This window comes from Platalea leucorodia (assembly GCF_965183815.1).
Source record: "Platalea leucorodia genome assembly, chromosome: Z".
Taxonomy (NCBI): Eukaryota; Metazoa; Chordata; class Aves; order Pelecaniformes; family Threskiornithidae; genus Platalea; species Platalea leucorodia.
Window position 1 is genome coordinate 46282235 of NC_138858.1, and position 17917 is coordinate 46300151.

General features: G+C 39.5%; 1 protein-coding gene across 1 annotated transcript in view; it reads left to right on the plus strand.

Moving 5' to 3' along the window:
- The window catches only part of AOPEP (aminopeptidase O (putative)), a gene marked incomplete at its 5' end in the record, with an annotated part of 190019 nt that overhangs the window by 152970 nt on the left and 19132 nt on the right, over positions 1 to 17917 (plus strand). The window contains 1 exon segment of the mRNA XM_082335586.1: positions 12493 to 12609. Within this exon segment, the coding sequence (XP_082191712.1) occupies positions 12493 to 12609 (117 nt within the window).

Sequence of the window (17917 nt, forward strand, 5' to 3'; positions counted from 1 at the left end):
CCCACTGCTCCCTGGCATTATCTGCTTGATTGTTTTCACATTTTTACGTAACTCCAGTGATTAAGTGCTGGTCTTGTTCTCCTTACGTGAGTAAATATTCCCTTGAAGTTAGCAGGAGCTCTCGTCCATAAGAAGTATGGAATGAGGCCATAGGACAGCAAATTTTCCAAATACCTTTCCTGGAGATCAATGTATTTTCCTCTCCCTCCTTTCCTGAAGAGGGAGAAGTAGCATGCAGCCTTAGAAATAAGTAAGTAAATGCTGTTTTGTAGAGGATAGGCTCCCCTGCTGTTGATTGCAGTGATTTGCTTGATGCTTGCTTACCAGGAAGTCTTACTGTGGCCCATAGTGGTTCCTCCAGGTCCATGTAAAAAGGTCCAAGTTATGCAGGACGTGAAATGTCTGGAGTAGAACCCAAAAGTGCATGGGTCAGGAGTGGGATATGGGACGCTCTCTGCTTTACACACGTTAGATCCTTTTGCTAAGGGGAAAATAGTATGGAAATGAATGTCATTAAATTGAATAATTTCTCTGCATGTTTATAGAATAAAAATAAACAACCACTTCAGAGTGGGGCTTTTGCTTTAGGATTTATTTTTATTTTTCTGCAACAACTGCTTTACCCTTTGCATCCTCAGTCATTTGCAAAGCATTGGAAATTTTCAAATATCTTTAAAACTGAAGGTTGTAGTAAATGATTGAAGGAAAACGTCATAGAAAATCTCTGTTTGAATACGGAGAACCTAGAACCCTCTTGCATTTCAGCATGAAGGCTTGTCTCTGTGCCTGCTTCTGGAAATGAAGTTGCAAGTACCTGCATTTTATAAATACATTAAATGATTCCAGGTACTCTGGAATATGACACATAAACCTAAGGGGGGTGGTGGTGGTGTATGAAATTAAGGTCTTTTAAGCAACTCATTGAATCTTCCTTTACATATATATATTAAAAAAACAAACAAACAAACAACCACCACCACCAAAATTTAAAAAAATTACAGGACTTATTATTAATAAAGAGGGGTTTGGAGAGAGGTAGAAACTTTTCAGTGAGTTATTATGTGAGCTTATCTTTGTATGCTTATGTTCATATACCAATATTACAAATGAGCATAATAAATTATATTTATCCCTATTTTATAAGGAAATTAATATATTTAAAGCCTCTAGTTTTACCCCAACTGTGAGAGTGAACTTATAAGGGAGTTTGCCTTAAATGTCATGTATTTTGTTCATACCCCTTCATCAACTTCTAAAATATTTTTTCTCTGTTTCTGTCACTTGCATTGTCATAAAACCAGCACACATTTCTGTAATCACAAGAAAGTACTTTTTGAAAGTAATTCTTGTTTTTTCAAGAGCGGTCTTCAGAGGCTTGGCCTTTGATGTAATTCTATTAAATTGAATAGAGTTGTTCCAACACGAAGCTGTATTTATGAGTCAAGAAACAAATCCATTATGTGGATCTATAAGTAATTATTAATGTGGTATCTATATGTGGAAGTACTGGTCAGTACATGTGATAAAATAACTCCTGCTCCCTTTTAGTAATTCATGTATCTTCCTTGACATTACAGAAAGTCTCATCTGAGAAACATGAGCAGAATGTAGTACTTTTTCTCTTACCACATTTTATCTGGTAATTACTTCTGAAAACATAGTATTTCAACTAACCGTTAAGGTTTAGTTTGCTGTTTTGTTTTTTAGTTTTTTTTTTTTTATAAATTAATTTAAATTAATTTAAATTAATTTAAAAATTAATAATTTTTTTTTTTAAAAATAAAAGTCCTGCTCCTACACATGCTAATGGTGTGCAAGTCCTGTCTCAAGCCACTCAGTTTCTTGCACTCCTTCAAGCTAAAAATCCGTTAAGTCAAACTGCAGTTCGGAAAAGTTCATGTCCAGCAAGTTTCAACTTGGATTTATTTTTATGGTTAGTTTTAATGCTCCTACATAGGATTTTGAAAGAGAAAATCTGGCAGCTGGATCCTTGCTAATAACGATAGTATCTTTTTAAATAGCACTGGGCATAATAAGTGTGTCATGCAACACTCATCCACTTGTCCTCAGATCTTTTAAAGGCTTGATCCACCCCCCCCGCCCCCCCCCCTCCCCGGTAGTTGTCTTCTGCAACAGTTTTAAATAAAATCTTATCCATATTTTTTAAATCAAGAATAAAAAGTAATGGGATACGCTTGTTCTGTTCCATACCACATTCATCGCCATAGAATCTGAGTAGCTTCCACAAGTGCATTAAGCAATGAACTAACATCTGTCATGTGTTGTTTATTGTCTCATCCTGTCCCCCTGAGAGAGCTGTGTGCAGTGCTTTGTTTCAGAAAGGGTTTCTTGGGAGGGAGAAAGGGTTGCCTTTTTTTTTTTTTTTTTTCCTTAAGTACATGCTGCTCTGTATTTGTACTAGAGCAGGCAAAACTGAGAAACTTGCCATGCATCTGGAGTGGAAGGTGGTGGTGCTTGTGAGCAGTCCTTAGTTCACAGTACAAGTTTTCGATCAACCTGTTAAAAAGTTCAGGCTCCCTTTCAAGAAGTCTGTGTGCTTGGAGTGGAGAATTGTGGAATGGAGGAGGAGCCCGGCTGTCGCCGGTGATCCTTGGTCAGCAGTCGGAGGTGGCCTTCTCAAGTGTCACTGGCACAGGCTGCAGTGGCTGGGTCAGAGGGGCTTCTGGTGGAAACCAGTGCAGAAACTAGAAGACCAATATGACAGGCGTGTGGTAACCTGTGTTGCTAGAGTTGCGGTGCGATGTTCAGTACCAGTTACCTTCTGCAGTGCCAAAGGCTTCATTTTGAGACACTGAGGTAATTGGGCTAAGAAGTAACAGTGGCTGTGGAACTGGATCACTTTCAGCCACCGTGAAAGAGTTCTCCCAGACAACTGGACATTTTTAGTCATGGCCATTGTGAGGTCTTAGTTAAAAAAAGAATCCAAGAAGCCAATGGTGGTGGATTGGCATCTCTGCATCTTCGGTCAATGAAGACTCTTTCATGACTACAGACTCTACGTACTGCTCTTCTAAGTTCTCAGCATCACCTATGTAGTCTTAGGTTTACATCTCATCTGTTACAGTTACATCTCTTGTAAGGTCATCTGTGATGAAGGCTTGCTTGGGGGTATGTGTGTATTTCTGAAACCTAAGCCCACTCAATCTGGTTGGTTGCATTCTTAACAAATTAAAAACAAACAAACAACAGCCCCCCCCAACAAAGGATCGAATGGATGTGGTGTGTTGGAAAAACTGTTGTGAGTATGCACAGGCTGTGTTGGGCACACAATGCATCAGAGCCAGATTTCAGGTCAAAATAAAATATTGCTAGCTGAGGTCTGGAAATGCAGTTGATCTACAAATGCTAAAAGACAACTGACATAATTATACATGAAATCACTCACCACCTGTTGTTCTGAAATCAAAAGGGTAGAAAAGAGAGTTGATTCTTGTGGATTCCAGGAGTAAAGGGTTAAGTGATAGAAGTGCATTTCCCATCTGTGCTTTAGTCCTTTCCTCCAGGAAGGCTTGTGACATTATTAGTGCTTTATGATGAACCTCGGCCAGCCCTCCCTGGTGAAGTGGTGTCATATATGCAGCCCTGAGCTAAGTGGAATTGATAAGACTGTCTTCAGCAGCAGCCAGGCTGATGAAAGGTTAGAGAAGAAAGAAAGAAAGTTCTCGTCTCTCTCCTTCAGGTTCTTTCTCTGAATGATGCTGGCTGTTTGGGGCAGATATAATACCTTTGTGATTGTCTTGTCAGAAAGAAACATGTTCTGATGAACAAGTCATGGTCTCCCCAAGATCTGACCACACCGTAGGAGAGCTGGGAAACTCTTAGTGAATTCCTGTGATTCCTGAAGATCAAAATCCTAGATGAATTCTGGGCATTGACTGCATCCTGCACTGGTAAGCATAGGTGGAACAGATATCTGTTCCAGAAATTTCCATGTACATGCCAGTTTCTCAAGGAAAAAGAAGATACTTCTTCAAGCTAGCCCTTGCTTAGTTCCGTTGCAAGGATTTTGGACTGGAGAGGTAGCTTAACTGCCCAGGGTAGTTTCTAGAGATAGGATTTGGCACTTCCAGTGCTGGGTGATGAGGGTACGTGGCCAGTAATTTGCAACATAGCAAAGCTTAGAAAAATTAGTTATTTTCTTTGGCTCTCAGGTTTTTGTTCCTCTTTCTTCTTCTAGTACATACAGTCAAAAGAATGAAGGAAATCGGTCCGAGGGAGCTTTCACTGATGGTTGTGGCTAGCATACACTGATAATGGTTCGTCAACTCTTCATTTCACAGTTGGTAGACTGGCCACTGAAACACTGTTTTTCAGTGTCTGCTGTAGTCTGCAAATTTCTTTTAACATCTCAGAGGACACTCACTGGTGTGTTTGTTTTCCGAGGATCTAGATGATGGTTATTCAAAGTGAGATGGTTTATACTGCCATTGATCTCAGCACCAGCGTGTAGCCTAGAGCAGCTGAGACCTAGAGTGTTTTGGGTGGACAAATAAGGAAGCAAATACTTCCACTTCAGCATCTGCTATAATGGGGGTATGAAATCTTTCCACCAATTGCTGAGACTTGCTGGTCTTCTGTATGAATCTTTAATTTGTAGTAGTGTCAGAGTCTGGAAAACAAAACCAGAGTTCTCCGTGGCTTTGTTTTTTGTAGTTATATGAACAGTTTGCTGAACCTGAAGTGCTTCTGTTGGGTCTGCTCTTAGATGAGAAGGTGGTCTTAGTGCCAGCTGCTTTCACGTGGTTGGAGAGCACTAACCGTGGGGCTGATGTTCTGATCACCTCTCCAGTGCTGGGCACTTCTGAGATCAAGTGAACGGAAGATCTTGCTGTTGCCAGCTTCAACTTTAGTTTGTGTCAGAGCAATGCTGTCTGTTCCCAGTGTGTCTAAGTGGAGTATCCTGTGAAGTACGATTTCAGACGTGGAATCTGGCTTCTCGTGTCCACTTTTCTCTTGCCGTGGTCATTTCATCTGAAACCAGGAGTAGCAAATGCTGGAAGCGCACTAGTAAGTGGCAGAGATGATAATCTGCATTGAATAGACGTGTAGCCTATTATGCTTAAAAGGGAATTATTATGCTCGCGGGTAAAGTTATGGTGAAACATTTCTTTGAGAAAACTAGGGTTGAGGGGAAGCACTGTGTAACTTGACTGAACCTGTCGTGGAAGCCACCTGGTTTTCATTTTGCTGGCTCAACAGTATGTGATATCATAAAGGTTTAATCATTTTTGACATTTCAGTGCCTTTATATTAGATTGCAGATGTTGAATTTCTTCGTAAGTGGATCTTCTCTCCATTAAGTAAATTATGGGAAAATATTTTGTACTATAGCTTAAGAAAAAAATTCCAGTTTATGGACTGGTAGCAATGCCTGGCCTTTTAAAAACATTACTGGTAATGTGTAACCAGAATATCAGACACAGAACGTGAAACAGCTTTAAACTTTAATTTATGCTGCTGATTCCCACATTGAAAGTCAGCTTAAGATATTGATAAACTTAAATTCTTGCATTCTAATCTCACAATATTGTAACATATATACCCGCAGTTTCCCTGTCTGCTTTTGCTTTCATGCTGCCCTACAAATATTTTTCAGTGTTAAGAAAATCAAATGCTAAGTTTGATGCGTAAGTACCAAACAGTTTGGTGCAAGTAATATGTTGTGATTTGTACAATGATTTGTACAGTGTCAAAATAGCATTTAAATACAACAGGCCAGAAAACCTGCATGAATATGATGAAGTTTAAGCACATAAATAGTGGCAAGAGCCTTCCCCAATTGGGTGTCTGTAACATTTAGGGAAGTAGGGCATTGGTTATGCAAACATAACTTGACAAATCAATGTTAATTTAGGACAGGTTTTGAGGAGGGCATCTCAAAGAAGCAGCCCTGTTTTGTAAAGTGCCCATCAGCAACTCCTCTTTCAAAAATGCTGACTACATCGCTCAGTTAGAAAAAGTTTCCCAAGTTTGTTGCTTCATGGACACCTTAGTGTTGAACATATCAGGGTAAGTTATAACTAAAATCAAACACATGCATAAAACCTCTTTGAACCCTCTGGAAGCCCACCTTAAATTGTAGCTGTGTCATAACATTTATTGCTTGCATACTGACAGTTGTATTCTGATTACTGCTATTTTTGTCCTTGCATTTGAAAAGGAGTGTTAAAAGTCAATGGCGATCAGGTCTTTTGATGTGTGTGCATACTTAAGTTTGTGCAGTTCTTTGGGATTTGTGTCCTTGATCCAGCAAGGTTTTCATATGCATGGCCAGAATAAATCAAACCTTTATATCTGAGTAGCTAGTGGCCTTAAAATGATTTCTGAAATACGTGATCTGCTTCCAAAAATAAGAAATCCTTAATTTTGATGTTATAAAGAGGAAAGTAACTGGGAACTAAATGCAAGTGAAGTTGTTTATTAAATAAATTGCTCTCACTGTCATTTTTATGTCCTACTAGTATGAAGCAAGTGGTACCAGATGTCAGTGTCCCAGAAACTGTATTTTGAAGTGCAATGCAAATCAAATGCTGATGAACTTGTTGCGATCATTACTTCTTGAAGTAAGACTTCTGGAAGCAAAGTTCATAGGAATTTTTTTTCCATGATAAAAACCTAGTACAAGTCCTGGTTTTTTGGTTTTAAAATAGATATTGAAAAATGAGTTGACAAGCACAGAAAGAACAGTCTGAGCAGACATTGAGAAAACATGCACACAACAGGAAGACGTTTCATAGGAGTGTCGTTCATAGGTAGATCAGAATGTGTTACAGACAAAGATATTTATTTTCTTTTAAATATAGTGAGGTCTAGTTATCTTTCATAAACGTTTGAAGGGGAGCTGATTTTTCAGCAAGAAGGAAGTCATAAACAAACTGACCTAAATAAAGTTAAACAGAACAATCTGCGTCACTACGCACTTCTGAAATTTTGTCAGCCTCTAGCATAGACGGGTTTTATTTTGCGAACCAGTTCAAAGCATTTTTTTGTCAGCTGTAGATTATATTTTTTTCTGCGTATTAATCAAACTGCAGACTAGTTCTTTCAGAGTTAGACTCTCTTAAGTAGTGTGTCGCACTATGCTAGTTAACAGCTGTTAGCGTGGACATTTTTATTGAATTCATGTTACTTGATATGAGTACATTTTAGCCCCCAAAGGGGGGAAAGAAAAAGCACCTTGTTTTCATTTAAAAGAAGTCACTGTATAGATGAAAACAGCATCTGAAGAATACTGTTTGAGGTAAACAATGACAAAGTCTGTATAAAAATGTTGTTGAGTAAATAGTGTTTTCTTGAATTTTCAAGCTAACAATTTTCTGGACAGTGGGGGGGCGGGGGAGATTTGTTCCACAAAGGTTTTTTGTTTAATTGCAGCCTGCAGAAAACAGGCCTCAAGCCAAATTGTCCATGTGGAGAGTTTATAACGTGAGATTCATGCAGGGATTTGTTTGATGGGTTTAGGCGCAGAGATGGCCTGGCCCTGCAAATGCTGTCTCCTGGACTAGTAGCAGCGCTTTCTTATCTGCAGTTAATGAGGAAATTCTGTCTGAAGGGAACCATTCACTGTTGAACCCTGGGTGGAGTTTTTCCCTTTCTTTCCTAAGAGAGGGGTGGGAAGGAATTCGGTTTGACTTTGGAAAATCTTGTAGAAATGTAAATGAAAAGACATTTCATGTTGGGGGGGGGATGAGACTTACCTTCTCCCAAAGAAATAAGGGAGAAATATATGGTGCCTTAGAAACTTGAAACTTTTCTGTGTAATTTTATAAGGTCAAATTGCTTCAATTCTGTTTTGGGCCTTGTTTGTGTTGTATTTCAGCCAGCATTTTCCAGTGCACAGTAGTGGCTTTTTTTCCTTTCCCCCCTGTTTTTGCTCAGTGTAAACAGTTCCTTGCTGTGGTTACACAGACAAATATAGCAGAGAACCCTTTTCTGGGAGAAGAGTCTCCCCATGCATTTCTTAACCATTTTTGGGAAGAATTGATCTATCTGTGCATGCGAGAGAGGGAGGCAGTAGCTGTAAATTGAAGTGACATCATATATATTACTACCATTGATCCGCTTTTAGACTAGAGCCAGGATAAAAGGAAATGGCATCAGGGAGGAAGTATGCTCATTTAGGCACAGATCCCAGTGTGATAATGGAGTAATAATAGAAATCACGCCACTGTCAATCGGTTGCTGCATTAGTCTGAGGCACATTTCCCCTCCGAGGAGGCTTTCAATGACTTCATTCAAGTGCAGGCAGGAGCAAATGGGATATTCAGCATACCAGCTGTACTACTTTACTGATTTGTGTCCTGGCTTAGGGGTGCAGTGCAAGCGCTGGTGCTGTGGATGCTCAAGTAGATATATCTGTGTCACATTTCATGGCTGTGAAAGGTCAGTAGTCAAATGTTTCAGTGGCATTTTTTCCTAGTATAAAGGGTGAATCTGGCATTTATTGCATTTGTTAATGTAGGAATTGATAAATATGCTCCTTTGCGTGGGTGGTCTTCTGGGATGTGAGGTCGATGACCTCTATAGCTGCCATACCAGATCTTTGAAGAAGCAAGATTTGTTTTCTTTGTGCTTTTTACAGGTTAGGGGTAGGATTCAGAAATCTCATAGTTTTGTTCCAAGATTATTTGTAGAAACCCTTTCAAACCTACTAACGTCTTGAGATATTCTTGTAACACATTATAATGGCTTAAGTGTCTTGTATACTGATGTGAATAAAATACAAAGTATGCTTTTTCTTAGTTCTCAGATATTTAATATACATTGAATCTCAGCCCTAGTAAGCTGCTTCGGTATTAGTCTGAGTTGTATTTTCAGTTTGGTCACATTTTCTTTAATTCTTTCATCTTGCCTTTTTCAAATACAGACCTAGTTTTGATACTCCCTGTCATTTGCAGTTTCCTTTAGAAGTAACAGCCTAATGATTCAAACTTTAAAACCACCACATCGGGTAACACAGGGGAAGCAGGGGACAAATGGCTATTTACTGGCAGGACAAAGTGAACTCTTTGTAAAAGGCTGAAGAGTTGCAGGAGAGGTTTTACCGTCTTAAGGGCAAGATAAAGTGTACAGTACTGGGGTACAGCTTTATAGTGGGGATGATGTTTAATTATATGGGACATGACAGGAAACCTCTGGAGTGCTTGATTGCAACATACTAATTTATTCCCTCCTTGTAGTGTCAGTACTCGCAACTGGGGGAGGGGGAACCCTGGGAAAAGTAGTATGATTTCCATGCAGCAGGCATAGGTTGGGACAGGAGCTATCTACTTTACAATATAAATAGATGCTGTTGCAGCAGTTATTGCCATAATGAAAACTATTTCTTGATCCTCGCCACATTTCCTGGTTGAAGTGATCTACTTTAATAATTACATATATTTGAGCATTTTGATTGAGCATGCTGCAGTACAGTTCAGAGAGTTTTTATTTATTTATTTATTTATTTATTTATTAACAGGAAGACTGAAATTCTGTGTTTGGGGTGTGATGGTTGTTTTCTGAATGTTTTCAGCATGGAGATGCACATTGACATGGTGAAGTTTATCCTGCTGTATTTTGCTGTAGCTGTGTTGTGTGGGTTTTTTTATGTATTTTAGATATTCAATATGCATGCACAGAATATGAGAATATGAGTTGTAAAGGAAAATGGCTTCACAATAGTTGAAAAGAAATTTACTTTTTGTTTTCTCCAGCACTTATGTTTTGGTAGCACTTAAAAGCAAGGGCACCTTTGTATTAAGCATATAAGGCAAACAAATGGAAAATCAACAGCGTGTACCCCAAACAATTCTGGTGGTGTGAAAGATGAGAAGTAACAGGTGGGTGGGACAAATATGGATGGTCGTAGGGAAAACGAAAAATAATGGAGTGTAAGTTTTTTGACTGAAAATTTGAGTGCAATTTTGTGAAGTTTATTTATAACTGTTAAAAAGCTGCTTTGGAGAGAGTGTTAGTCATATTGCTGTGTTTGGGGAAAAGATGATTGCTAAACCCCTGAAGGAATTTTGTCGTAGCCTCTGTCATGAAACTTCGGCCGAGCTTTCTGCCTCTTTGCTTAGGATAGGTTTTTCTCTTAGGTAGAGTCTCTTTTATTGAAAGGAAAGGATAAGAAATAAAGGAGAATGCTCCTTCTTTTATTTTGTGTTGGAAGTAGTGGGAGAACAAAACGTAATAGCTGCGCCCACTAGTGCCACGCTGGTTACAGGTCTGTCAGCACTTCTGCTGGTGCCCCCACCCTCTCTGCCAGTGTTTGCTAGCTCCTACCTTGGACTTTAATTAAACAGTGAGCTGGAAACTGCTATGTAAAGTCTCATCTTAGGCAGCTGGAACGTGGGAAAATAACAGAAGCCATGGTCTCAGATTTTTTTTTTCTCTGCAGTCTCAAATCTAAACTGATAAGAGTTTAACCTGTAATTCTGAAAACTCCTCACCCATAATGCAGCACTAGGCAGAGGTAAGTTAAGGACATGGCTGTTGCTCTGCTTTTGTTGGCTTCAGTGAGATTCTGTAATGTTATCTTAAACAATAGCTTTCTGTGGGTGAATCTGTGTAGCAATTATACTGGAGATATATTATAATAACTCTCAGGTGTTCTGTACCTATGTATCCATGCAGCTGTTCTACAGTTTCTACAAATTAAGTATTGCTCTGCTGTCTTTGTAGTTAGCAGAGAAAGCTTTCTAACTCAGAAGTTACCTTTCTGTGTGTGGTGTTCTGCAACATTTCAGATTTTATTAGTGTTCAGAATGAATTCAGTTTCCAAGCAGAGCCACTTCCCAGAAGCCTTCCCCGTTTTATTTTTTAGAGTGTCTCACCATCCCCCAGGCAGCTGCTGTTGGACTGTGCAATAAACATTCAAGTTGGCATTTTAGCAGTTGCCCTGAAATTGAAATATTCAATATTTTTAAATGTCTGACTATTTTTAACAACTCCATTTTGCTGGCAGGCTTCGGTATCACTTAGATGTTCCAGTGAGAGCCAGTAAGATGTGAGGTTTTTTTCAGTCGCCAAGGATACAACTTTAATAATAAAAAAATGCAAGGAAATCGAAATGCAAGGAAACCAAAGTATTAAAATCCTAGAGATCTCTTTTCCTCTTTATTCTGATTTAGGTACTAATGCTAAATTATATCAGACTAAAAGGGAAGAAAATGTCGTATTGTTCAGATAGTTGTTAACGGCGCTATTTTACAGATTAAGACTTACCAGAAGATCCTTGATACCTTCATGGACTTGCTGTTAGAGATCAGAGGTCCAGACTTGTTCAGTCCACATAAACAGCCCTGGCTGTGGGGTGTGTTGTTGGAAGAGGCATTTCCCATAGCTGACTTCGTGTTGTACCCGCTCAGTGCATTGATGCAGCAGAGGGGGACATGGGCAGCAAGGCAGGAGCAGAAAATCGCCAAATGTGATAAAAGCTGGAAGTAGTGTTAAAGTAACAGGATATCTTTTTTTCGTTTATCTGTCCGGAAGAACATTAGAAGTGAGCTGTGCTGGTTTCTTTTTCTGTGCAAAAGCTGGAATTCACATTCTTCCTCCCTTCCCCCTTCCTCTTTTGGTGCCCTGCAATGATGAATAGTCGGGAAGGCTTTGGGGCATATAACAAACTTTTGACTGATCACCATGAACCCTCAATTTCCAATAGATGTTTCCTGGCAGCTGGTGTAATTTCTCTATGAGCTCTGTTTGAATTATTTATTTGTTCATGCAATAAGCCTATTAAACAGAGCACTTAAGCACTTGCTATATCAGACTTCTTACGCTTTTTCTTTTTAGATTACATTAGGTTCAACTTGAAAATGATAGTTTCTGGAGTCAGGCAACTAACTACTAAATGTATATACATGTCTAGATAGATATATACTGTGTGTACCACAAACATAACATTCATGTGTCTTTACTGTTTAATGATGGATGGCTTGTGACTCATTGCACTAGAATACGCGTCAAAATGTGTTGTTGTTTTGTGGGTCACTTATTTTGTTGTGTTTCTTTGTTCACTGTAAGAGTATCATGCAATTGGTTGTGTAACAGATAAAAATGCCACTATTAAAAATTATTCATTCATATGCCTGGTTGATTCCTGAAATTATGCATTGTAAATTATTCTCTTTTTTTATTCCTTCCAAGCCCAAACAAATAGGAATTACTTAGCATATGTATTCCATAAAAATCTTACTTAATAAGCTATGATGATGTTTCAATAAGATAAGCATGGTTTAGATTTGGTCTAACTATAGTAATGAAAACCATGGAAAACGAGTCTTAATTGGGCCCCAGCACAGAGTCTTTCAGAACACAGACACGTAAACGCTGAGGTTTTTCAGAAACTAGCTAGAAGTTCTTGTATTTCAAGCACATGCTGGAAGTACACAGGTTATCACAATCTTGTCCTCTTTGGTTTGTTTCCATTTATTTGTTCAGTCAGTAGAGATCTTTATTCATACATGGCATTTATTTTCCTCTTAGCTTCTCCCTGACCAGCTGGTCTTACTTCTGGAGTCTCTCTTGGAGGAGAAGACATTGTGTCCTAGAATACTGCAGTGCTTAGAGAAAACGTACCAGCTCCGGGAGCAGGATGCTGAGGTAATTCACTTTAAAAAAATCTCCCTAACATACACCATTGCATTGTTGACTAGAAGTGATAGTGTTCCACTGGGATCCAGGCTCATTTCTGTTCTTTCTTCTATGTCTAAATCTGAAATTGGATGTTCTTAACTCCAGTATTGTTGCATCTTCAGATGCCTTAATTACTCAGTATTTCTGTGTGGTTTTTGTAGGTCCAGGTATTTTTGCATACCATGGTAATAGGAAAGAGCGCAGCCTAGATGTCATTACTATAGTAGATGTACCTTGGGCAGCACGTTTGCTCAAGTGTTGAATTTCTCACTATGTCATGGTGACTGTGTATTAGAGCCCAGTTCATTTTAGTTGTGGGTATTGTCTCCAAATGCAATTCATGTCTGTTAGGGTCTAAAATTATTCTTCCCCATGGTCAGCCCATATTGGTCCTCTTTGCGTGCTCCGAAGTCTCACTTGGGATTTAGAAAAGTGTGCTTTCCAGAGAGACTACAGTACGTTCTGGTTTTGGGCATGAGTTTAAGGGGGAATCAGTTCTTTACAGTTGCTTCTAGTTAAGTGCCAGGGATATTAACAGTCCCTGAGGAAAACACTGTTTTATATGATATTGTAAATGTGCCTTCCCCATCACAGGCACGTATGAGGCTAGCATCCCTGCTCCAAAGAGCTTAATGTCTTTGAGGGGCAAACCAGTAAATCCTTATTACCACACACAGTGCTGGCTATTTTCTAGAGTCCCATAGATTTCTCAAGCTGGGAGGGTTGTGACAATTAAGGCAGCAGAAGTTGTGGCTGAAAGCACCCTTGCAATGACTCTTGGCTTTGAGTACATAGCATTGAGGAGGGGAGGTAAGAAGGTGAAATCAGCCATGAAAATAAAGGATGTGTAGATTTATATATAAACAAGGGTTAGTCATGAAGTAGCATATGAACAAACTAATGTGCAATGAGGAAGCACGGTAAACTTAACATGATATTTGACTCTTGTTTAATTAAAAACTACTGTGAAGGCTGTGGAAAGTCAGTGTACATGACTTACCCTGTTCTAATGGGAACTTTGTGCAATAATTAAAATTTAAGGAGAGAGCAAAATCTCTCTTGTTACTCTTATGCTGAAGTTGCTGGGTGGACACTTACAAACACTTGGGAATCCAAACATGAACGTAAAGATTAATAGAACAGAGGTCTAGTTTTTTGTCAGCAAAAAATGGACAACATTTCAACTGTTGCCATTTACTGCACCTTTTTACTTTTTTGTTGATACAGGTTTGCAAATGCCAGATTTGTTTTTAATTAGTACTTGAATGAACATTTCTATTTATAGGTATTAGGATATATTTTAATCGCATCTGAATACCAGTGAAATGTCAGGGGTTCTATAATGGGAAGAGGAATTAATAGGAAGATAGATCAAAGCAATAGCTGTGGTGTTGCTGCTTCATGCCTGTGAATTGTAAGCACCAGGCCACAAGCTTTGGTTTCTCAGGTTTTTCCTTTCTCTCCATTTTCATGCTTTATTTCTTCCTTGTGGTGTCATATGAAAGTACACAAGCAATCTGTCAGAATTTTTTCTTTTTAAAAAAAAAAAAAAAATTACGGCCTCAGTGAAAGGAGCATAATCTCCATTTTATTTTACAAGGTGAAACCAAGGGCTTAGCAAATGTTGAGAAGTACGACTAAGATAACATTACCATTAGCATTTTACCAGTCATCAGATGCCAGACACCTACAGTCCTTTAAAGGGAACGTTAGCTTACACGCCCTCACATACCTGAGGGAAGGACTTTTCATGCCTCTTTCTCTAATATGTGCACAGGGATTTTTCTTGTCAAGGCCCAGGGACAAAGAACCGCAGTCCAAGCCTATAGCCAAGCTGTTCTTGTCTAGATTTGATTTGTGAAAACATTAATCACTTACAGTGATCCTGTTGTGTTACTGGAGTTCAAATGTTCTCAGTAACTAAATGTCAGCAATGGATCATTAAAAATACAAGCACAAAAAAATTGCAGGCAGGCAAATCAGAGAAGAAAACTGTCAATGTCAGAGGTTTTATACAGGGATTTTTCTAAGTAACATTGTCAGCTGTGTTCCATTCAGCAACAGAAAGTTAAGAAATAAGAACTTGTTTTCTTATTTTTGGCAAGTAGCATTTAAATTCACATTAATCTTCTGGTAGGGATTAGCAATGATATGGCCAGTAGTATGTGAGAGCGGTACACAAAGAAATACGTTTTTTTTTAAACAAAGTTTGGTGTTAAAAATGTGCATAAAATCTTGTCTGCATGCTCGGGAGTTGGAAAGCTTTCCCTGTATGTACTGTAGGTAGCTCAAAGGCCTGCTTACAGCATCAGAGGGAATGTAAAGAATAGCGTGTATATGTGCTGCTGAGTACTCTTGTGAGGGCAGGAATGTTCCACACTTTGTAGTGCTTATGTGGAAAAAGTAAAGGATTTAGATAGTCTCACCTCGTGAGATAAGTGTGTTCGGAGGAGTAAAGGCGACAATTGCCTGGTGGATTTTACTGTTGGGATGGAAGCAGGAGTGAACCACCCCCAACCTCTGCCCATTTTGAAGGACCTGAATGTTCTGCATGGACACTTCAGCCCCGCAGCACACTGGCTTTGAAGCACCACACCGAAGCTAGCACTTGGAAAGTACTGGGGAAAAGCTGCCGAGGGTTGCTTGAGCCTGCTCGACTGGAAGTGAGATATGTGCATTGGGCTTGTTTTGTCTTTGAGTTACTTTACAGCTCACTCATCGAGAAGCCTGTGTAACACAGCTCACTAACTCAAGTTTCACAAATGCTGCAAGAGAGCTCGTTATTGGGCATTGTTTTGTCCTACACAAGTACAGCATGGGAAGTCCTGGTTCATGTTTCTTAAAGCTTTTCTATCTGTATTTTTGAAGCATCTTTATTTTGACTTTAAAGTTCAGTGCACTTGTTGTAAAACGGTGTGCACCTGGCGGCGTCTGCACTTGCCCACGGCAACCTGGAGGTCAGTCCTCAGGCAGTGAAGGTTGCCAACAGCACTATTTGGTACTCCTCACCAGTTGTTACCACATGCACATCCAGTCTTACCAACGTAAGGGCACACCGTACTTCAGAAAGGAGAGGAGGGTTTGCAGCAGGTTGTCTGCCTTGTTTTGATTCCTTTGTAGCAGCCAGGACAGGAGAGAGGTGTGTGAGTCTATTGCTCTCTCTTCAAGGAGTGCTCAAGCTGTCTCCTTCCTGGGATCTACTCAGCAACTCAACATAGTCCCTGTCCTCTCTCAAATGAAGTCTCACCGCAGATATGAGGCTTCAGAGGAGGGTGGCAGGACAGCAGTAGCCACTACCTTCTAAGACAGACACGGATTTGAATGCTTCAGTTAAAAAAAAAAAAATCAGAGGTTAGGTAACATATTTCTGATTCATAATGCATAACACATCTCTGATAGCAGCCTTTGAGCTGCAAGAGCCAGAAGTGGGATACTGATGGCTTAATCACATTTCAAACTGGTCTGCCCGCAGCCTTGGATGCTACAATAGGCTTGTAGAGCATCTGCCTAATTGCAGAATTTGTGATTCCCTCCTATTTTTTCTCAGTCCACTTCTATAACAAATCATGATTTCATTTTCCATTTACTGTTCAAACCTTGGAACATCTGAGAAGGCACAAAACTACAAGTTTGTTTTCCAGAGATTAAATTCAGTGATGTTAATTATTTCAATTGAGCATATCTGATATATCTTTAAACAACAACTTGAAGGCAATGAAGGTTTCAAAGTTTAAAGCCATTTTTCCATCACCTCATAGTGCCTTGAGCCCATCATGGCTCAGACCTTGTCAGACAAGTGGGCGGCAATTGCATGGAAGAATGATTATGTCCTCAGTTTTCTCTTCCTCTTCCCTATTTTCTTGCTGTGCTGCTTCCTGGTACATAGTAAGATAGCTCATAGACAGGCCACATCTCCATGACATACCACGTCCTGTGTCCAAGAGAAGTGTTATAGAAGCTGGCTGCAGTCTGAAGATGACAAAGTCCAGCTGGACGTTCAGCTAACTGGGGAGAACTGGGATATGCAGCTACAGTTGCCATCAGACAGTGCAGTAGGATCGCAGAATTGAAGGTGGGTCTGGGGTTGGTTTTGTTTTGTTTCTTTCTGAGGTGGTCATTTTATGCAGACATTTAATTTATTCAATATCTAGCATCTGGCAGAACATGGAGAGTTGGTCTACATGGAAAGTTTCTGGTTGCGAGTGTTTTTTTAAGTTTGCCTAACCCTGATGACACCTCTTTTGATATGACTATGCAAGCTTATCTTGTTTGAGCATCGGCTGTTCAGGACTTTCATTTAAAAAAATTGGAATCAGTTAGTTGCAAATATCTAACGACAACACTGGCGCTCTGTATAACACTCAGTGAATCTGTTAACTAGAAGAAACCTGTGATTATTTCCATTACTTCTGTTCTAACACCTTCATTTGGTCAGGGAGAGGCCTGTAGTGTGTGTGTACACAAGATCACAGGACGGCTGAGTAGCCTGCAGAATAGCAAAAAAGGTGACAGGGAAAAGATCACTGAGGCCATAGGAGAAGGGCAGGCAGTGTGTGACACTTTCAGTCCTTTTTAAGACTTGACAATATTTCTGCAAGTGTGTTTTACTTGTTGCTGAATTATCTTAAGACCTGGTGATAAAAAAATACAGAATGTGGAGGAAGCAGAAAGATTTATGGTGTATTTCCCCAGACTTTTCACCACAGAGTTAGCTTTTCTTTCTTTCCTACTGCAGGCATCACTTTTTTATAAAATATCTTGCCTGTACAGCATATGGAAAGTTGCTTTGTTAGTTTTCCTTGTCTCAGCAAGTTGGTTGAAATGCTCTTCGCTTACATAATGCTTTCCCTGTATTTGGGATCATAATGTGGTATATTTTGGGGAAGGAGGAGAGACTGTAACTGTTTCTGCAGAAAATGTGAGTAAAATGAATTAAGAGCATAATATTGTCAGTCGTATGGGTGGCATAAAGCCATTCTCACACAACTACTTCATTGTGCGTGAGGTCTGCCTATGAGACCAAGGCTATAAAGTGGTGGCATCTTATTTCACTGACAGAAATTCAGTCATGCTAATACAAACCTTATAAGGTGCTTGGCGTCCTGAAAGTGGCAAGAATTGTGTTTAGGACAAAATAACTTTGATTCATTGATCTTTCCTAGCCTGTGAAAAGCTGGCAGACATGGAAGTATGAATAAATTACAATGCAGTATCTGTCTCGCCACTTCCCACCTGATGGAGACTGCGTTGAGCTGAGCACATTCCCGCGCTGCGT